Source organism: Epinephelus fuscoguttatus, linkage group LG20 (genome assembly GCF_011397635.1).
Source record: "Epinephelus fuscoguttatus linkage group LG20, E.fuscoguttatus.final_Chr_v1".
NCBI lineage: Eukaryota > Metazoa > Chordata > Actinopteri > Perciformes > Serranidae > Epinephelus > Epinephelus fuscoguttatus.
This window is the reverse complement of record NC_064771.1, coordinates 36,406,312-36,428,119: the sequence shown is the minus strand read 5'-3', so window position 1 is coordinate 36,428,119 and position 21,808 is coordinate 36,406,312. Positions and strand designations below refer to the sequence as shown.

Sequence of the window (21,808 nt, the reverse complement as noted above, 5' to 3'; positions counted from 1 at the left end):
CTCCTTTGTGTTATCGCTGCCTAAGGGAACAAACATAAAGGTACCTCTGACTGCATCTCAGCAATAATATGGCTGAGTTTATGGTGATAAATGAGGAAAATGAAGGCGTCCTGAGAAGAGTGTTCCACGACCAGAAGAACCCGATGGACACCCTTAATGGTGAGCAACTAATTTTGCACTAAGTTTATGATTTGGAGTTGGATCACTCAACTTTCTGAAGCTGCGCTCTTCCAGCCCTGTCACAACTGATGATCGCTTTGGACAAGGTATTTCATGTACACAAGTCAACTGTGTGTTGCGTCATTTAGGGGGTTTCAAATGTTGCAATTCCCTCCCACATGGTTTGCTTCATGTTTGCTGTTTTTTTCGGATCAAATTCACTCTTCAGTTTGTTCTTTCTTTTATTGAATTCATCTAGAAGTATAATTTGGCTCTTGTGTCTTCTTATCTTTTGCCATTCTTTTTACTATCAGGCCGACTTTGGGAGAGGACGCATAGATGTGACAACAGGTAGCCTGGGCTATCACAAGCGCACGTTCAAGCAAACACATTGTTTCCATAGAAACAGTAGAATTTTATCCATCCATCCATTTTCAATTGCTTATCCGAAGTCACTTCACGGGGGCAGCAGGCCGAGCAAAGCACCCCAGACGTCCCTCTCCCCAGCAACACTCTCCAGCTCCTCCTGGAGGACCTCGAGGTGTTCCCAGACCAGATGAGATATGTAATCCCTCCAGTGTGTTCTGGGTCTGCCCCGGGGCCTCCTACCAGTGGGACGTGCCCAGAACACCTCTAACAGGAGGCGCCCAGGAGGATCCTGATCAGATGTTGAACCACCTCAACCTCAACCTAATCTCCTGCTTCTTTTCCACCCTCTGAGAATATGTGACATCACGATGGAGTCAAATCGGCAAAAACTTTTCTCATACTTCTGTGCTCATGTAAATAAATATTCTTTTCTCTCAGAACAAGTCTCTCCTGATTGATCTGCTCTTCATGGCCCTATCCCCGCTGCAAACACAGCGCTGAGTCACTACAAAACAACCAGCTCTGCAGACATCTCACCGAGGTGTCACACCATCCACCACCCCTCCACCTCCTGATGATGAAGTCAGCTCATATATTATGCCACTTTAGAAGCGTTGTTATGATATCCATGCCAGCATTTTCTTCTGGCGTCTCGGCTGTGCTTCCCAAACAGACAGCAGCAAAAACCCTGAGGTCAGCTGCAGCTGAAAACAAACGCAGGAAGCTAGAAACCGTATCTTACAGGAAACTTATTCTTCGCTCCACCTGTTGTGGTCACACGAATCTTGTGAGTCTCACAGGCTCTCAGCAGAGGGTGAAGACATTAACATACACTGTGAGCACTTCCCCTCTTCACTTCTCACCTCTTTGTAAGAGTAATAAACAGTTTGAGGCCGGGCTCTGAAACCTGCTCTCTGAACTTCAGTCTGGAGCTGCTTTCTTAAACCCATCAGTCTTCAGAGGTAATCGCTTGATCACCGGGTGAATCGGGGAAAATAATAACAGCACTGGTGACAATGTGAGTGATACAGTTTCCCAGGCTTGTGTGAGGGAGTAGGTGCTCCTGGCTGAGGCTAAACCGGGAATGGAAAGAATGTGTAGCAGTGATCCAGTGATAAACTCAGCTCCCATGTCTCTGATAACAGGAACATAACAGGAAAACTCCAGAGGGAACTTACATTTTTCACACAAACCAAAGAAAATACAAATAGTTTTCACAGAGATTTTTACTTTAAATCAATGTCACAAACTGAGTACTGTCTAACATGGCTGACAGGGTCAAAATAAAAAAGGGGAAAGGAAACACACATGCATCAGACTGTGACAAATCATGACTCAGTCTCTCTTCCTTTAGTCAGAGGACTCTCTCGTGTCTGTTCCCGTGTAACAGGAACAAAGCTCCTCAAACACAACACAGAAACATAAAGTAAAGGAAAACACATGTCCCTCTCACCGGTACAAAATCCTCTGTGTCCTGTGCTCTCTGTCTGTCCTTCATGCCGGCTGTAGCGTAGACACAGTCCTGTAAGTTGGGAGCTCTGCTGCTCATCTAGTGTGGAGCGGCTGCACTGCCAGCCTCAGCACTGTATGGGCGGGACCATTGTGAAATGAGCAACAGCTGCTGGCAATTGGTCAACCCCCTCAACTCCACAGCGTGAGGCAGAGGAGGGGGGAGGAAGAGAGAAGCCCACTGCAGGCTGCAATAAAGTTCGACATGAGCAGGCAGCTCTGAGGAGCTCGGCTGTGCTCACAATGTGTGGAGACCCTGAATCACAACATAATGACAGACAGGAAGACACACACTGAAACTGTCAGGTGACAAGCAGGAACATGCACGCTGAACTTCCGACACACAGCTGACAGTGCTTAAAAAAAAAAAAAAAAAATCAAGACAGAAAGACACTTCACAAGAGCCTTTCACTCCATCCATCCATCCATCAGCCCTCCAGCAGCCAGCCATCAGTCAGCTGGGCCCCGCAAAGCCAAGTGAGAGTCAATGGCCGGTGCGCCTCTCCGGGTTCAGTTTCCTCTGTGAAAAGAAAGGAAATACACTGAAAGGAGAGACACGTTTCAGTACGCGCCACCGGTTGCTTTGGCAGTCCAGAGGAAGTGAGCTAGCTGGAGGGCGAGGAGGGAAAAAAGGGAAAGAAGAAGAAGTGGGTCAGCTCTGGACATTATTCCAGATGTATAGGCTGAGACTTCCCTGAGGGGGGTTTGTCTCCATAAAGGCAGCTGAGAGAAGGAAAGGACAACATTTATTGTGCCAGAAGGTTTACAGACATCTCAGGAATGAAACGCTTCAGTTCTGCTGTCAATAAATCGTTTCAGGCTCCAAACCAACAGCTATTAAGGCTCATAATTTGGATCCCACAGACTAAATGTGATAGAAGACACTTCTTCGCCTCTGCTCATGAGTTATGGTCTGAGGCAGCGAGGGATGATGGGAGGGCGGGGGACAGAAACAAGCAAACAATTGTCTGCTATCTCACAGCAAACAGAAACAAGGAACACACTGCGTCTTCCCAACAGTCTTTTATTCTCTTTTTGTTGACAGATCAGTCACCGTCTTCTTCACAGTTTTTCGAACCATCGTCGCGATTAACAGTAAAAACTAAACTAAGATAAGAAAACAGTGTGTTCAAGAGCTACGTGTTCGGGCGACAAAGGGTTAAACATGGAGAGATGGAACAAAATCAAAACAGTGACAGCTGGAATGGTTCGTGTACAACGTTACAAATGAAAAACAAACAGGGGCGCTTGTGTGTGTGAGTGTGTATCTGACACCACGAGGGTCATCTCAGGTCAGCATGGGAGGAATGGTAGCACACACACACACACACACACACACACACACATACACACAAAGGCAAGGCTCATTGGCACTTGTAGGACGGGCATGAGCGAGGAATGCCAGCTCACATCGCCACCCTCTCCAGTCGGAGGCCAACAGCCCCGTCTGCTGTGCCAACACCAGCAGAACGGCGAGAGGCTGCGAGCAAACTGGTGCTTCGAGGTCTGTGGGCCTCTGCGCCAAAGTCCTCATGACTCACGGTGATTCTCAGTTAGTGACCGAGAAACTCACAACGATGTGTGACACATATCAACCACCTCTGTCTCACTGAAAGACTCTAATCTGGGGTTTATTTTATTTCTGTTCTAAAGACTGAATCAAAGTGTTTGTTTACAATAACTTCCAGGTAGAAAACTCTTTTGTCACCAACATAAATGGTGCTGAGCAAACGAGGGCGAGAAACAGCTGAGATATCATGAGAAAATAAGTCTGGTGGTGTTTGCTGGAGCTGTTTTTTCTAATTTTCCTGCTGGGCAACAGACTACAGAGCTAGAAATGCAGCAATAAGCCATTAAAAAACACCACTGCTGGAAATGCAGTGTTGTGCTGCTAAAAGACACCATGTATGGGTGGCAGAAAAAGCAGCTGGAAATGTCGCAAAACACTGCTGGAAGCGCAGCAATGCGTTGTGAAAACACACCGTTTTGGTGACACAAACTCCTCTGGAAATGCAGCGATGTGTCGATAAAACACACATCATTTTACTGGCACAAAAGTCACTGAAATTCCAGCAATGTGTTGCTAAAACAAACCCTGTTTTGATGGCACAATGGTTGCTGGAAACCCAGAGTGGTGTTGCTAAAAGACACCCCGTTCTGGTGGCAAAAAAAGCTGCTGGAAATGTCGCAAAACACTGCTGGAAATGCAGCGACATCTGGCTAAAACACACTCTGTTTTCGTGGCACAAACACTGCTGGAAAAGCAGCCATGTGCCACTAAAAAGCCACTGGAAATCCAGCAATGTGTCGCTAAGACAAACTGTTTTGATGACACAAAAGCTGCTAGAAAAGGTGCAAAACGCCGCTGGAAATGCAGTGTTGTGTTGCTGAAAGACACCCTGTTTAGGTGGCACAAATGCTGCTGGAAATGCAACTGTGTGTCGCTAAAAACATCACGTTTGCTGGAAACACAATGTGCCTCAAAAAAATAAAAAATAAAAAGTTTTGGTGGCACAAAACTCACAGGAAATCCAGCAATGGTTCATTAATACAAACAGTTTTTTGATAGTGCATAAACTGCTGGAAACATAGCAAAACACTGCTGGAAATGCAGCGACCTCGTTTTGACGGCACAATGATTGCCGGAAACGTGAAATGCCGCTGGAAATGCATCAATGTGCCACTAAAAAAAGTTTTGGTGGCACAAATGCCGCTGGAAATGCTGAAAATGAAGCAAAGTGTCACTAATAAGCAGAAACATCAGATAGGTCGAACCACCAGTGTTTAACTATATATCTTTAAATGTTACAGTAACATTAGAAAATTACAACAGAAATACACAAGTTAAACATCATAATTCAAAACACTTATCAGTTTTCTACCCAGAAGCGATTGTTGTTTACGTGACGTCACAGTGATTCCTTCTGTAGATTTCAGTATTTGGTTTATTGGCTAACTCGGTGGCTGATGTGACATTACTCTGATTTAATGCCTCTGAGGTCAGAAACTGTATTATCAGTAAAGCTGAACTACGTTAACCCTTTCCCTTCCACTACTTTACACTTCATATGAACCTTTTACATTTTGGCTCGGACGACTTCCATGTCAGAAAAACCTGACATACTGTATATAAACCATCTACAAATGGCATAGTTATAAAGTTTTACTGTGGCAGTTAGACGTTCTGCTAAGTAACTGTAAAAACACTTCATGTGTTGACTAGCTTTAAAAAACATTACTTCAAATCCTTGACCTTTCTGTGGACCAGTGACACTACTCAGGTCGTTAAGAGTGCTAAATTGGAAAATAAATAAAGAAAAAAGAAACAGAATAAATAGTTTCTGTTGTGAGGTGGAATTTGGAGGCTGTGGGGCCTTTACAATCAGAATGTGGTCTTTCACATCATGTTGCACCTAAATAACAGGCTTTACTTCCAGGTTTAGAGTTTCTCTCTGCAGCACTAACTCTGGTTACAGCCCCCCCGACCCCTCGCTAACTAATGATATGGACCGTTCTTACTGAAATCTTACCCACAAAGACTTTTTTGTGTCTGTGTGAGGGGCTTCGACATATCTTCAATCATTATAAGGGTTATGGAAGCAAATAAGAGACTTAAGTATTTGAATTCTAACAGACAATTCAGATAAAAAAAATTTCAAAATTAGAAAAAAAAAGAAATAGAAATAGAAACAGGTTTCTACTGGTTGAATTCAGATCCAAACATTTAAGTCGAATAATTTCATATAGAAACACTGAGCCCGAAAACTGGCAACTAAAATTTTTCAACAGTTTTTGAAAAAAATCTTTTTTTTTTTCTTTTCTTTTTTTTTTTTTTTCAAAAGATTTTTTGACTTTAATCTGCTGTTCGGAAAAATTTAAGTTGAAGAATTTTTTTAAAGCGCAACATCTAGCCTGGATGTTACTTTATGAAATGTTTTAAAGAATTCTTCAAGAATTCACTTTATAGCTATTTGAATTTTTTCTACTTAAACTTTTAAATAGAATCAACCAATAAAAATTGACAGATTTTTTACTCTGAAAATTTTCAACTTCAATCTTAGGACTGAAATTGCAAATCAATAAACTTTTTTATTTTAACGAGAATGAATGAATGATTTCAGAACAAATTAATTCAGATATATGGTTTTCAAAGTATTTCAGTGCATGAATTCAGTGTTGTCTAAATTTCTATATTAAATACTCAGAGGCTGTTAAATATCCAACACTGTCTCTTGTTTGTTTCCATAAAGGACCATGAAATTAAAAAAGAAGCAAAACAAAATCAATGAAGTTCACATGTGGAAGTGCTGAGAGGTGGTGGCTCCTGAGAGAATTACAACACAGCGCTGCAGCATCCAAACACAGATAGTTAACACGTGTGTGTGACTCCAGGCCCCTTCTGCCTGTTGAGTTTGATGCGTTTTGTCACAGTCGGCCTCTGAATCAGGCCGAGCGAAACCTATATGGCTTTTAACATACCTCTGGTCACATGCCTTGTGCCCCCTCAAACCCTCCTACCACTGCTCTGTCCCAGCTCTGCTTTCCTAATCCTATAAACATTTTCTACGCACATTCCTTCTTCCCTCCAACCCCCCCCCCCCCGACCCTCCCTCTTCTTCTTCTTTCTTCCTCACATTCAGAAACTTTCAAAGCTGCTCTACAGTCATCTGTCTTTGACCTCAAACATGCCGTCAGACGTCCCATTTTTCTTCACTCCTTTTCCTTTCAGTCTCATCCTATCGCTCTTTCTAGCCACATTCTACATGCTCTCTAACTTTAGTCTGTAACCAGTGTTAGTACATCACCTCTTCTTTGTTAGATCCAAACTTTGGTTTGAGACACACACAACAAACTGTTCAGAGCGAGTCACAGGGCTGCAGCAGGGCAGAGGTTACAGATCGTGTAATTAGCACTTGCCTTCAGGGGACAAAACACATGACTCAGCAGATAAAAGGGGGCACCGGGAGCTCGACGTGGAACAAACACAAGCTAACACTGAAGCGCTGATGCTGACTGATCAGAGCTCTTGGCTCTAAGTGGTCCCTCACAAAGAGCAAACCCCCCCACCTTCTCCCACTGTACACCAGCGCAGGCCCGGGCTGGTTTCAGAAACATCTGGAACTGTTCTCCGTGGCAACTCTGTGGGGAACATGGAGGCGTTCCTGCTCCAGAGGGAGGGGGGGAAGAGGAGGAGGGGGGGGACAGTCACAAAAAACTAATGCAATCTTTCTCTGGAAAGAGCAGAAGAAGAAAGGGAAGTCCATCTGTAGTCTTTTCATGTGGTGCCACCTGGTCTGTGGCATTTAAATTAGGGAAGTTCCAACACAGCTCGCTCCTTCATGCCTGGGGGAGTAGTGGGGCGGGCGGGGGGGCTGTACAGTGAGGCCCAGTGCATTTCCCCATTTTGTGTTTTTCGAATGAGGTAGGACAAGGTTCAGTCACTTGTTCAACCTTCTGACGTTCCACAGGTTCTGTCTTGCTGGCAGGAACAACAACATAAAAAATCAGGTCGGGGGTTGAGCGACACAATGGAGAGAGCTCTCAGAGCGGAGGGGGGTGTGGTGGTGGTGAGGGGGGGGGGGCAGAGGGGGTCCAGACGGATAAAGCCTTCCTGTCAGTCAGTCACTTCTCCAGCAGCTGCTTCCTCTGCTGTTCCCACAGGGCCTCCAGGTGATCCGCCCTCTTCAGGGCAGCCTATCAGAGGAGAGAGTCATATTTATATACACGCTGTCAATCAGCCTGCCCCAACTGTGTTTTCTTAAATCCAAAACTTCTAATTTTGGTCCAAGTCTGTATGTGTAAACATTAAAATAGAATTTCCCCGAGCCCTTCTGAAACCTTTCTCCCACACAACCTTATGAAAGTTTCTGCATGATGTCATTGCTACATATAAACCCACCAACTGCTGCGGACGCCACATTTTTTGGTTACAAAAGTCGCACAATTACATATACAAACTTAACGACTGAGGCAGCAGTAGAGCAGAAACCCCCCGTGTGCTGAGAGGTACAATGTTTCTGTCAACAGAGTCTGGTGGCTTTAAAGAGGGCGATAACATGGCTTCAGTTTCCCGTCAGACAGGGTGGTCTGACAGCGAGGTAAAGCAGTGACGATAATCTCAATGTAGCGTACATTTAAACTGGGAGGCTGAAATATGTTTTGTTGCTGCCCCGTCCACAGCCACCAGGCTCCTTTGACAGAACACGGGGAGCTGCTGGTCTTCGCTGCCTCTGATTGGTTCGTTAGTTTGTGTTGTACCATGGCCTGTTTATCTGAAATCCTGAGTGCAGAGCTGATCTTTTTGTTCATGTGTCGGCCTGTTGTCTGTGGGACAGATGTAAGGCGCTGGCAGCTCTGCACTAACATGATCAACTTCACCTCCATATTTATCACAGACTGATATTTACGGAAGAAGGGAAAGATATCTGTCGGCTGTGATTGGTTGCTCCTCATCATATGACACGCGGTGCACACTCCTGCATTCCAAAAAATAAAAAAAAATAGGCACTTGAGAACACGCGTGCACCCCGACGGCGCCACTCAAGCGTTTGAGCACGCCTGTCACATGTCTACATTTAAAACAATGAATTTGAGGGCACAAAGACACTGCATGTGTTTGTAGAGTATAAATGCACAATATATATATATATATATATATATATGATAGACTAGTGCAATAGGAGCAGTAAGTTATATAAATAGTAAAAGAGAGCACATCTAATAAAATAGTAGCGTCTGTGTTCATTGCCTGTGTGGGACAGGGAATAAAGGACTTCTTATATATGTTCAGTCTGGTTCTTGGGACTCTAAATCGACGCCCAGACGAGAGCAGGATGATGTGAGGCATCAGCAATTATCCGTTCAGCCTTCCTGCGTACAGCACTGTCAAACACACTGCTAAATTGTTTCTGTGACTTGCTGATCACCTTCCCTGCAGTGCTGACAATCTCAGAGAGCTTGTTTTAGGTCTGTGTACTCAGGTTGCTGCACCATGCTGTCATGCTAAATGATAGAATGGTTTCAACGAGGACTCTGTATGTTACTTCAAGTTGTGTATAAAAGGTACGATCACAGAATGGCGGAACAGAGTTGTCTCGCCTACCTGCTCGGTAGTAACAGAGCAGAATCAACGTCTGTGTTAAAGTGTAAGCCGGCATGACGGGACCACTGATGGGATGGGTGTGACGTTTTGATGATGTGTTTTGTGTGCAACCAACCACCAGGATATGTAAGAAGCAGCTAGAAGCAGTTAGCAGCTAACTCACAGAAGAAAAACAGCAGCTGCAAATGTCTGCAAATTGGGAAACCAATGAGGTCTGGGAGCTCCTTACGCCCTGAGCTATGGAAAATGATTGTTGCTGCTGTGTTAAAGCCATTTTCTTCAGAAAGTGCTGCCTACACGTATGATACATGTCACACTAGAGGCTGACACTGCTGCTTCTGGAACACTGGCATGCTGTCGCAAATCAAACAGAGACGCTGTTTGGTTCTGTAAAAAAAACAAAGGTGGCGTAATGAAGGGTCGCTGTGCTGCCCTTTCACAGTGCTGGTGAACAGTGTGTGTGAGGGCTGACAGAAAGACGCTGCTGAGCTTCCTCAGACTCCTCACCTCATGCTGCTTCCGGAGGTTATTGACAGTTTCTTCCTTCTTCAAGATGGCCGACTTCACTCTGGCAAATCACAGAAAAGAAGACGTTAATGAGAGGAAACTTCTGGCCCAAAAAAATGTGAGATGTTGATCTGCTGTTGTCACTTTCCACCTGAAAACACTGACTGAACGCTTAACTTCTCAGTGACTGTTTGGTCAGAAAACAGAAGCACCGTTCATGCTCATTGTCTCCTTTATACTACAGATAAGGAACATGTATACCATAAAAGTATGTGAACTGTCCCCATGTTAACAAGTCCAGAAGAGAAACCCGCCCCCCAGTAAATGTATCTACTAACAGTACTCTGTGTGTGTGTGTGTGTGTGTGTGTGTTTATCCAAGTCTTACCGTTGGTGGACTTCAGCCAGTTCCTCCTCCTTCTCCCTGGTGACCCTGTCCACCTCCAGCCGTAGCCTCGCTCGCACTTCTGACACCTCCACTTTCATCCTGCGGTTCTCCTCCTCCGTCACCACCAGCCGGTCGGCAAACTCCTGACGTATCACCTCCGCCAGGCTGCGGCGCTCGTCCACCAGCTTGTCTCGGGTCTGATAAACGAGTTCATGTAGAAATTCAAATAGAATCTGTCTGATTCATCTCAGTTATAAAAATCCTGTGCTGAGTTGTTATTTACAGAGACACAGAGGAGAGGAACAGAATAGTAAGAAGTAGAATTTGAGGCCTTCAGAGAAAAGATGAACGAAGATGGGACTTGAGGGTTTTGACAAATGACTGAATGATGGTTCTGCTCCTCACCTGTGTGATGTCTTCAGTCTCCTGTTCTTTCTGCTGGAGCGCTGCCTGCAGTCTGATCAGCTCTCCCTCCATCTCAATCTGCTGCTTCCTCAGCTCTTGTTGTTTCTCCACAGCTGCCCTCTCAGAGCGCTCCAGCTCCCTCAGCTCAGTCTCATATTTTTCCCTCACACGCTTCACCCTGACGACAGTTTCAGTTTTGGTTAGAGGTTTTGTTACATTTGGTGAAGGTGTTTTTTATACAAGAGAGGAACTGAGCAACAACTAGAATCTGCAGGAGTGAAAAGAGACAACGTGCACGTCCAAAATTCTTCATGGATACAAATTAACATCAAAAACAGTTACAGATGTCCACAACAGCCAAGAGCTCCCCAGTTTAAAAAATATGAAGGACATCAGAGTCAGATTAAGATCAAAAGATCCCTAACATGTTCATGTCAACATCTTTATTGGGAACCAAAAGATTTCCAACTACAGCACACTACAGTCTGTGTGTGGACTGGGTGCCGTGCTCTCTTCATTGTGTTAGGGATCATTCACATGCAGTTATTCTGCCCCCTCAGATCCACTGTTGTCAACATAGATACAAGGAAGGCGCTGAAAAGCAACGTCTGCGCCCTGAGATAAACAAAATTCATGCTTGGGAATGCAGCAGGGTGCGCTGCATGTCATGTGACGAGAAACAACCAATCACAGCTGGTTTATATCTTTATATTCCCCCATCAATATCAATCTGTGATAAATATGGAGGAGAAGTTGGTCACTTTCATGCAGAGCAACTTTCACATCTGTTCCACAGACAATATTTTAATACGCACTTAGAAACAAGAGTAGCACCCAGTGCCTGACCTCGCGCTTTCCAGGAAGTAAAAGACGCAGCATGTGTAGGAGCCCTTTAACATTATCCCGAAATTTTGTAATTTATGACAGAACACTTCCCCACCACTGACGAGATATAAAAGTTTACAGTTGCGCAAGCCGTGGAGATGTCGATGGACTCAGAATCTGACACTTCCTGTTTTGATCAACATTCTGAATCTGATTTGGACGAGGAAGCAAATGAGTTTGGTGGGATGTAACGGGACGACCACAGAGGAGACGGAGACAACAGAGCACTGACTGAACGCTGAACATGTCAACGTATTAATATTAATATTATAATTATTAGTAGTATTTTCATGTAGACATATTTTTTGTCCAATTTTTTTTTTGTTTTTTAATGGAATGCACAAATTCAAGTGTTGATAAAAAATAAATGGAATAAGACATAATTAAATGTTTTTTTGGTGTATAAAAACAGGAGGTCTCTTCTTTTATATATTTTTATTTTATAGTTTATACTGTTCACATATTCATAGAACAAATTATTCTCTAGGTCTTAAAAGTTTAGTGAATAATAATAAAATAATACAAAAAATACTGGCGGGGAAAGTGTTAAGGAAAAACACTAAAACTGTGCTGGTAACACACACACACACACACACACACACACACACACACACACACACACACTGACCTGTTGTCAGCTGCCCTCTCACACTCCTCTTTGTCCTTGCTGGTCTCTTCCTCCAGCGTCCAGATGGCGAGCTCGATCTCTTTGTCGCGTTCTCGTCGCAGTTCTTCTTTGAGCTCGCGTTCGCGGCTCAGAAGCCACGCCTCCTGTGGACACACAAACACATGATGCTGTCCATCACGGCTGCTTACAGACTCACACATACACGCACATACAGGAAAAGGCCCTTTAGCACCTCCAGGTTCAGATAAATCTGTAGCGTCTTCCTTATTGGTCAGTGCTGTTTTAACAAGCTCCCCGCAGAGGAAGTTCCAGCCTGTATCAGTGATGTGCTCGTGTTCTGACTCATTAACTCTGTTCCTCCTCATTACATGAGATCTGCACCCTGAGGGTTTCATCCAAGTCACATTCAAGTGGAGTCTGACAGCACAGGTCGCTCTCGCTCTGCTGCTCTCCAGAGAGCTGGACACATGCCACCTGCCTCAGTGGAAAAAAGATCATTTATAGAAGGAAACTTCAGCTCCTGTTCTGTTTACACTGATAGAGAAGTTTCACCTCTTGGATTTGAAACTGCTGCAGTGGAAACAAAAAGGATTGTGTGATCCAGACGCCTGCAGAGTCCTCCGGGAACAATACTTCATATTGACAGTGTCAGTGGTTTGTTACACGTCTCTGTGAGCAACAGAAGGCGCAGGTGAGATCAGATACAGCACGTCAACACACCTCTTTTTTCTTGTAGTTTTCTTCCCAGGTCTGCTTTTCAATATCCAGACGCTCTTGTAATGATTTCATCTCCACCTGGTTACAAAAACAACATTCAGTTATTTTACTGCCTGAGATTTTCCTGATGATGTTGACAGATACTAGACAGACTCTTGTGAGTCTGTAGTTTCTGACGCTGATGTTGTGTCTTATACTCGTCACCTGGTGTCTCCTCTCCTGCTCCTCTCGCGTCTTGTCCAGCTCCTCTCTGAGGGCTCGTCCAGCCAGGGAGCTGTTCTCCTCCAGCTGTCTCCGCAGATCCTCCAGCTCAGCTCGCTGCCTGCCAGACAAACACAAAGACGAGCCTTGAGAAGGAGAACCACAATCATCACTAATATACACCATCTGTAAAAACACTCGATTCACTCAGGAGGGTTTGGGCAACGCAAAGCTACAACTGGAAAGGGACCCTACACAGCAGGCACGTCATGAGAACTGATACTTTGGTACCAAGTAGTTGGCAAAGTTCTGAAAACGTGTCAGTACTTGTTTTTCTTCAGCACTGTAGGTACTGAGGATGCGGTTCTTCTGGACCTGGCGGGGCAGCGTATACGCCTGCAGGTGTTAAAGGAAGGAGAACGCCTTCCAGCACAGAAGAAGAACACATGGAAGGTGTTTTCCTGAGATCAGTGTAGTTAGTTTACTTGTTGCAGTGGGTGCCCAACATATTTACACTGTGTTACCAACACCAGCAGCGTGACAGGGCGCTGAGCGTCACAGAGAGTCGAAAATGTTTAACTTTGGGTAACACCCTGCGTCGCTGATGTCATGTCTTACCTAGCTGTCCAATCTCAGTGGAGGAGGGACGGGACAAATAGCCTGCCACAGAGACCAAGTGTCACATTTTCGTGTCCTAACACACCAACCAGCACCTGACCACCAAGCTGACGATCAGCTGTTTGTCAACGTCGGGCCTCCAGTGAGTATCTGTCTGCCTAGTTTTGGCAGTGTGTCTCCACACAGTTGGCCCCTGTCCGCTCTTGTTCAAGCTCAACAAACGACAAAACAATATAAGATTTTTATCCACTGAGCTCTTTACCAGAAACATTTCCTGATGGTTTGTGTTATTGTTCACTGCCGCACAGTAAATATGCTCTGCTTGTTTAACATGTGGTTGTGTTGTTAAAGTGCTAACTGGCTAACTAGCGTCAAGACAATGTTCCGGCTTCCCTTTTTGAAAGATGAAGACAGACTGTCACCATCAGCTGGTGTGGAGAGTTATTTCTGGCCATTGACTGTAGTCTTGTGGTGTGTTCATGTGCAACTTTTTGGCTGAAACACAGGCAATGTGAGGTGTCGCAACAGCTGGCTTTTGTCACTGCTAGTTTTTTGATGTCGGTTTGCTGCGTCTGGGCCCTGATGTTTACGATATGTTCACATGCTGTAGGCTGTATATTAATATGTTTCCTCACCCACAAAATCTCATGAACCCACACAGACTAGTGCTTTGTGTACGAAGCAGATCAGCAGAGATTAATAATAAAATTTAAATTCAATTTTAAATGTCTTAATAAAGGACTATATGTTTCAGTACATGTGATTTATTGGGTTTTTTTTTTTTAGTATCTGGACTACTAAATTTCTGGTATCACAACATGCTGGAACTTAAGATCCAGTCATTGGACTCCCGGTCATGGCGCCATGCTGATTAGACGTAGTTTAGACGTCTCTCTGCTCTAATATTGTAATAATCTCTGTGAAAACAGGGAGGTAAAAGAAAATGCAATTTAATCAGTCAAAACGCTGAAAGAAAGCAACTAAAAAGGAAACTGAAACTTTAACTGGAGGAGAATTGCCACCTCTTGCACAACAACTAACTTTCAACATGGCACATGAGGGGCAAACTGACCAGACACTGATGAACCCTCAGAGAAAATTCTGAGTGCAATTTACAATTTAAAGAAAGAACTGAAGGAAGACTTTGCATCAAAACTCGATACGGTGATACAGCCAATACAATCTATCCAAGCCGAGCTAACGACAGTACTCTCTGCAGTTAACCGAGGAGTGGCTAGTTGAGAGTTTGATGGTGAAAATGGAGGACTTAGAAAATCATGATGTCGACTACAAAGCCCAACAACAATGTTCCACGTGCGAGATACATTCAGTCTTCTCTCTTATTAGGGTTTAACTATGAATGTAAACTGCACTGTGTTCCAATAAACAGTATGCATCCATTTGTATACAGAAAATTCACAACGTCGTGGCATCTCATTTCATTTCACTCTGCATAACGCTGTTTCTTTTAGATAATTTTAATGGCGTTTAATGGAGCTGATTTCAGTCGTCTTCCAAAGGTCACTTGTTTAACTGCTGAGCAGCTGTAACAGCGTGTCTTCAGGAGGATCATTTAGAATGGCGACATGTGTTTTTTATTCCCGGCAGGATTTGAGGGGGATTTTCAAGCACAAACTCTCCTGATCAGAATTTCTACAGAGTCTCTGACCCGAGAGCTGCAGTACAATCAGTTCCCAAAGTTCCTCCTCTACAGTGTTACCAAACTACACTGGAGCCGAACTGTAACACACCCTGAAGATCTTCCTTGATTTTCCATGATGACGACAAAACTACTGGAACATTCTGGGCATGTCTCTTGAGAGAAAAACAGCTCTGGTGTATGACTTTGGATTTTCACAGTGGAAAGAAGCAGACAGGTGACCTTTGACCTCACCTTGCAGCCAGCTGAGCCAGACGCTCTTTCTCATCAGCAACCTCCTTGTAGAGACGCCTCCTCTGCTGCTGCAGGGACAGCTCCTCCTCCTGAAGCTGCTTCTCATACCTAACACACACACACACACACACACACACACACACACACACACACACACACACACACACACACCTGAATGTGGCTGTTCACAGGCTGCTAAAATTAACATGTCTAATCATTACACACTGGCAGAGCGCACACACATGTGACTAACTAACCAAACCTCTGCTGACAGCCCTTCTTCAGATACTGATTAACTCTGTGTGCTCCTCAAACTAGACCTGGATCATCCCTCATGTGACACAGAGTGAAATCAAAGCCTCTTTTCTCTCTGTGTGTCTCCTGCCTGGCGGTACAGTCAGCATGATTTCACTGCCTCCAAAAATAGTCTTGAAGAGCATGTTGAATAAACTGTATCTCTCAGGTTTGAATGCACCAAGCTTCACGCAGGCTGTTTGGTTTGTAAGATGTTTACTGTGACGCTGCTTCCTGCTTGAAGTATTTTCTTTATTAACTGAATACAAGGCTGGATGTTTTTAAAGGGTAAATTCACTGTTATTCAACCTGGACCCTATTTTCCCATGTTTTTGTGTGTGAGTGACTAATAGGCAGAACAATATTTTAAAACAGTCCAGTACTGAGAGAGAGCGCTGCAGCTGGCAGCAGTGAAACAGGCTGCAACAGGCCACTCAGAGCACATTCACACTGTTAATTTATGTCCAGATAAAGTGTTTTTTTTGTCACTGACAGGCTCAGATTGTTATTCTTAGGGAGCGATCACACAGAAATGAGACGCTAGAAACACAACACAAGTAAAACCATTGTTTTCCTATGATACGGCGCGTCTGACCGGTGTTCAAGCGTCTTTTTAGACATGCGTTTTTGTAGATGCTTCTTTTTAGACGGACGTAGACGCTGAAAAGTTAAAATATTTTCAACTTTTTGAGTGTCAGACGCCAGTAGCACCATTCGTCATTGTCGTCATTGGCCCAGGCAGCCAATCAAATCCTCCTTCCTGTTTTGTTGTGGCAGTTATGGCAGTTTGGTCAGTTACGGCAGTTTATGGCAGTTTACAGCAGTTACAAGCGACGCACAACGCAATGCAATCCGAAGATGAGAAATTTATCCTGACAATATTTGATTTTGAAGGATTATACAACACACGCACACCTCAGTACTCGAACAAACACAGGAGGGGACACGCATGGAGCTGTGCGAGCAGCGCAACAAATTTGTCTGGTGAGTACAATGTAATTGTCGACGACGATATCGTCGTAGCAGCTAGTTCACTTTCAGACAGTGGGATATGTGAGAGGGCTGGTGACCTTATTTCGTAGTTCACAGTTTTTGTGCTGCATTTTTAAGTATGAAAAGTGCTATAAACAAAGTTGGATTTGATTTGATAGCTCGTGATAGTTTCATGTAAGCTAGTACGGTCTCTACTGTCTTTGAGGGAAACACTATATTCAAGGAGAGACAAAGGGAAATGACAGGAGGTGTGTGTGTTGCGCACACACCCCCGCTGCACAGGCACCTCCTTGCTGTTTTTTTTTTTTTTTTGTCTAGCGCACATTGAATAAGCGCTTCCAGTGTTTCAAGCTTCTTTGAAGCCTCCACGTTTCTAGCGTCTCATTTCTGTGTGATCGCCCCCTAAGTGTCTGACAACAGTATGAAAGGATCCCTACAGAGATAGAGCTCTGTGTTAAAGAGTAAGATCCTTTTCGTTTAACCAGAAACAGCCCCGAAAATCACCCCTGCAAAACCCACCAGACTCCATTTAAATAAACTGTAATCTTATCATTGTAAAACACACTTCATTCAAGGTTGATATAAACAAAATAAAAGTTACATGTAATGTGAAATAAACCCTTAGTTAGAAAGAAACCCTTAGTTGTTTTAACAGCGTTTTGGGTGCAGGAGGCTCTTCTTGCTACACGGCACGGAGACACATTCACCGAATCCATCAGAGGAGTGAAATCTTGATGATGACATGGATGACGTGACAGTTAGGGGTGTATGATATGATAACCATCCCAGAAAATATTGTGGTTACATGCTATCACAGCCTTTATATTATTATCAGTCAGAATGACCCTTAAAGGAATGAAAACAGAAGGGTTATCGTTGGTTGAACAAACGTTTTTCCTGCGTGAATCAGGCTTCAGACACAAAAAATTTTGGAAAATACTAGAGTTACTTTTTAAGGTTTTATCTTAGAGCCAGTTTCCATCTACTCTGTTTTATTTACATATCTTGTATGCAGTGCTCCTCAGTACGAGTCCTGATGATGTCACATGCATACCTCTGTTTGGCGAGTTCCCTCTCCTTCTGACACTGCTCATCCTTCTCCCTCTCCAGCTGCTGCCGCAGCTCCTCACACTGGCGGACGTAGCGCTGGGCCGCCCGCTCGTCTGCCTGCAGCAGCTCCGCCTCGTGGAGCGTCCGCAGCTTCTTCAGCTCCTGTTTGTGTTTAGAAATCAGCTTCTGGATCTCTGGCTCCAGACCTGCGGGCGGAGGAGGAGCAGAATCCAGTTCATCACGTGTTGTGCGGCTGCTCAGAGCCTGCAGCATGTTTACAGCACGCTGGATTAAAGTTGCTGAGCAGTCACTTAGTAAAGAAGTACAAACAACTGTGTAACTGTATGAACACTTGATCGAGAGACTCTTCATGGGATCACAGGCAGGAAATAGTGGAAGAAGACTGTACATTCCTGGAAGCAAAACTTTCCCTCTTTGTCGATGCTGCTCTTAAAGTAATAATCTCAAATATGTTCATATTAATAAACGTCTTTTAAGTCACAGTCTATCACTGACTGAGGTAACGATGAGCCTGAGGGCCACTGATGAAGCTCTCAAACAAAGAAATCCTGACATAGAGCTCAGCCCCACATCATTCCCATAAGCCCACAATACCTGCACATAATAAAAGGGATGTATATGCCACAAGACACTGGAGCATCAGTATAGTAATAAACATAAGTGCCTCTTGTGCCTAACACTAACCAGACCTTCACCACAGTATTACACGACTGACCAGAGAGACAAGAATATACTGAGGCGGTTGAGTTGAGTTTCACAAATCTAGGGTTACCATCTCGCCACGACCACCACAGAGGAAGAAACAGAAACAACAGGCACAAAGCAGCATGTTTGAGTTTGATGGCAGGAGGTCAGAGACTTTACAGAGCCAGTATGAAGCTGCTAAATGATGCATGACACCTGCACAGTGGAGGATTCTCATGAAAATAAAAGTGCAATTGATAAGTGCAGCCAGTAAAAGTTTCCCCAAATAAAAAAAACAGAGCATTACATGAAACACATTTAAGCCCTGATCCTAATGGATCTTTAGTAAAGCTGTTTAACTCTCAGATTTCCACTCTGAGCTCAGTCTCTGTCTACAGTACCTTTGACTGTGATCTCTTTGATCTTCTTGGTTTTCTCATCAATCCATTTCTCCCGGCGGATCTTCTCTGTGGCGCTCATTAGCTCTTTTAACTTCTTGATTTCCTGCAGAAGGAGGAAGGTCAGTTATAGTACTCAAAGGAGGTATTTGTTCAGTTTTAAACACAGTGATGACTACGGAGACAAATTCAAGGGGAATGCATGTTAGGAGATCAAACAGTAAATTATAAAACAACACAAAGATGATAAAAGAAGAGTTCAGACAAATTCTGGGCAAAAAGATTAAAGGATGAGTTTGGTATTTTTAAAAGTATCGTGTTTCCCCATGTTGGTGTCAAACAAAACAGGCTGCAATGGAACCACTCTGAGCATGTTCGTACTGTCAATGTACGTCCACTAACAGTGTTTATTTTTGACACTGACAATCATGCAAATTGTTAATATAAGTGATATAAGTGTCCGACATCATTATGAAAGGGATCCCGACAGAGATAGATCTTATTTTAAGAGTAAGATCCTTTTTTGTTTCACCAGAAACAGCCCCCAAATCATTACTGTCAAACCCACCAGACTCCATTTAAATAAACAGTGATTTTAGCATTGTAAAACACACTTCAGTCAAAGTCGACAGGCACAAAATAAAGCTCACAGAAACTGTCTTGGTTCATTTTTCCACTGAAAAAACCCAACAAACCCAGTTAGATGTGAAAATATATGTGATCTTTACCCAAGTGTTTCTAGTTCCTTTTTGTTTAACCAGAAACAGCCCTGAAATCACTTTTGCCAAAACCACCTGACTTTATTTAAATAAATAGTCATTTTATCAACATAATTCACTCTGGTCTGGTTAAAATTAGAGCTGCAACAATCAATCGATAGTTGTCAGCTATTAAATTAATTTAATTAATTGGCCAGCAAATGTTATAAGCGATTACTCGGTTTGAGGAATTTTTGAAGGAAAATAGGTCAAACTTCTCTGATTCTCAAATGTGAATATTTTCTGTTTTTTTTCCTCTTCTACAACAGTAAAATGAATAATACCTCGGAATAACACTGGACAACAAACTCACCTTCGACCAGCACATCACAGACATCCAGAAACGTAGTCACCAAAAACTATCAGTTATCCGTAAGCTTAAAAGGACTCTATGTTGCTCCACATCTCCTGCTGTTAATGTACCAAAGCATTATTCAGTCCATCCTACTGTACTGTTCTACCTGTTTCTATACCATGCTCTCTGTCAAAAACCGGACTAAACTCACACGCATAACTGGCACTGCCGCAAAAATCATCGGTCTTCCCACACCCAACCTCACTGAACTTAATAACAGGGCCATCACACGTATCGCAACCTCAATAGAACAGGACTCCACACACCCACTAAATGAACATCTTGCCCTGCTGCCCTCAGGACGCAGGTATAAAACGCTGAGGTGCAGAAGGGCTCGCTTTAGGAAAAGCCTGATTCCCGCAGCCATAGCTGCTCTGAACAACAGGCCCCGTTGATTGTCATGTTTATATGCTGTATATATGTCGTTGCTTTTTGTGTGCTGCTCGCCAGTGTGACGTGTTCTGATGGTGCCAGTGTCTGTGTGTCATTGTTTTTCATGCTGAGTCCAACAAGTACAGTGCTGTGGAAAAGAATTTCCCCTTGGGGACAATAAAAACCTAACCTAATATCTCTGGGTTGTGGACAAAACAAGACATCTGAGGACGCCATCTTGGGCTTTGGGAAACACTGATAGACTGACATTAATCATCATTTTATGACATTTTATAGACTCATTGATTAATTGAGAAAATAATCAACAGATAAATTGGTGCAGCCCTAACTGCCATAAATCTTAAATTCACTGATTAAGATGTGAAAATATGCTGCATCTATATTACTGTTTACTTTAATGTTGTCTGGTGGGTTTGCCATTACAGCGATTTTGGGGCCGTTTCTGTTTAAAAACAGGATCTTGTCACTGACAGGCTCAGTTTTTGTCTGACAACATGATGGAACGGATCCCTACAGAGATCTTTTTGAGTAAGATCCTTTTTTTGTTTAACCAGAAACAGCCTTGAAATCACCATCACCAAACCCACCAGACTCCATTTAGATAAACAGTCATTTTAGCGTGTATAGAGACAGCATGTTTTCACATCTAAATCAGTGAATCAAGGGTTTATTGCAACCAAACCAAGAGCTGGTGATTGTTGGAACAGTTGAATGACGACCCAAGATGGTTTCTGTGAGTTTTATTTTGTTTCTGTCGACTTTGAATGACGTGTGTTCTACAAAGATAAAATTACTGTCTGTTTAAATGGAGTCTGGTGGGTTTGGTGATGGTGATTTCAGGGCTGTTTCTGGTTAAACAAAAAGGATCTGACTCTATCTCTGTAGGGATCATTTCCATAATGTTGTCATACAATCTGAGCCTGTCAGTGACAAAAACGAACACTTACAGTGGATGTAAATTATGGTGCGAACATGCCCCAAGCTGCTGGCTGCAGTGACACAAAAACATGGGAAAAGGGGTCCACGGTGAAAAACATCAAACTTACCCTTTAACCTGCTAACATATAACAAATGGAGTTTTAAATCTAAATCTAGAGATAAATGAGAAAAGACTGAGGAGACTCACATGCAGACAGACTGTCCAACAGAAGTGGTGAGGGACAGACAAATGAAAGGAAACGGGAATGAGAGCATGAGAGAGGTGATCGTGATGAGGATGACCAGGTTAGCAGAGAAAAAAAAGTTACCTCGCACAAGGGACCCAGAATTTGCCACACCTAAAAGCCAGGGAAAAAACAGATACACAGACAAGGACAGAGACGGACAGTGAAGAAGAAGAGGAGGAAGTAGAAGAGGAAGAGAGGGCAGAACAGAAAAAAGACAGTTAAACCAAAGCTGCACCGCAAGACAGCAAGTTACACAACGTGGCCACACGAGATGCAAAGCAGAAGCAGAGGAGCAGAAGTTATTTGCAGTGAGAA

At 43.6% G+C, this 21,808-nt stretch overlaps 2 protein-coding genes across 4 annotated transcripts in view; both read right to left on the bottom strand.

The window, feature by feature from the left end:
* The window catches only part of st6galnac (ST6 (alpha-N-acetyl-neuraminyl-2,3-beta-galactosyl-1,3)-N-acetylgalactosaminide alpha-2,6-sialyltransferase), a 28,296-nt gene extending 22,610 nt beyond the window's left edge, over positions 1 to 5,686 (bottom strand). Inside the window, exon 1 of the mRNA XM_049563336.1 lies at positions 1,982 to 5,686. The gene's annotated coding sequence lies outside the window, so the exon portion shown is untranslated. The remainder of the gene's footprint in view (positions 1 to 1,981) is intronic.
* A 146-nt stretch (positions 5,687 to 5,832) lies between these two features.
* Positions 5,833 to 21,808, bottom strand: part of cep131 (centrosomal protein 131) — a 32,424-nt gene continuing 16,448 nt past the window's right edge. For 2 of the 3 annotated variants that reach the window (XM_049563244.1, XM_049563246.1), the window contains 11 exons: positions 21,575 to 21,604; positions 18,825 to 18,927; positions 17,723 to 17,924; positions 15,382 to 15,489; positions 12,873 to 12,990; positions 12,672 to 12,746; positions 11,952 to 12,094; positions 10,439 to 10,616; positions 10,034 to 10,230; positions 9,647 to 9,707; positions 5,833 to 7,731 (listed from right to left, as the gene is read on the bottom strand). In XM_049563244.1, coding sequence (XP_049419201.1) covers positions 7,660 to 7,731; positions 9,647 to 9,707; positions 10,034 to 10,230; positions 10,439 to 10,616; positions 11,952 to 12,094; positions 12,672 to 12,746; positions 12,873 to 12,990; positions 15,382 to 15,489; positions 17,723 to 17,924; positions 18,825 to 18,927; positions 21,575 to 21,604 — 1,287 coding nt within the window. In that variant the 3' untranslated portion in view covers positions 5,833 to 7,659. The remainder of the gene's footprint in view (positions 7,732 to 9,646; positions 9,708 to 10,033; positions 10,231 to 10,438; positions 10,617 to 11,951; positions 12,095 to 12,671; positions 12,747 to 12,872; positions 12,991 to 15,381; positions 15,490 to 17,722; positions 17,925 to 18,824; positions 18,928 to 21,574; positions 21,605 to 21,808) is intronic. The other variant, XM_049563245.1, reaches the window with a different exon arrangement.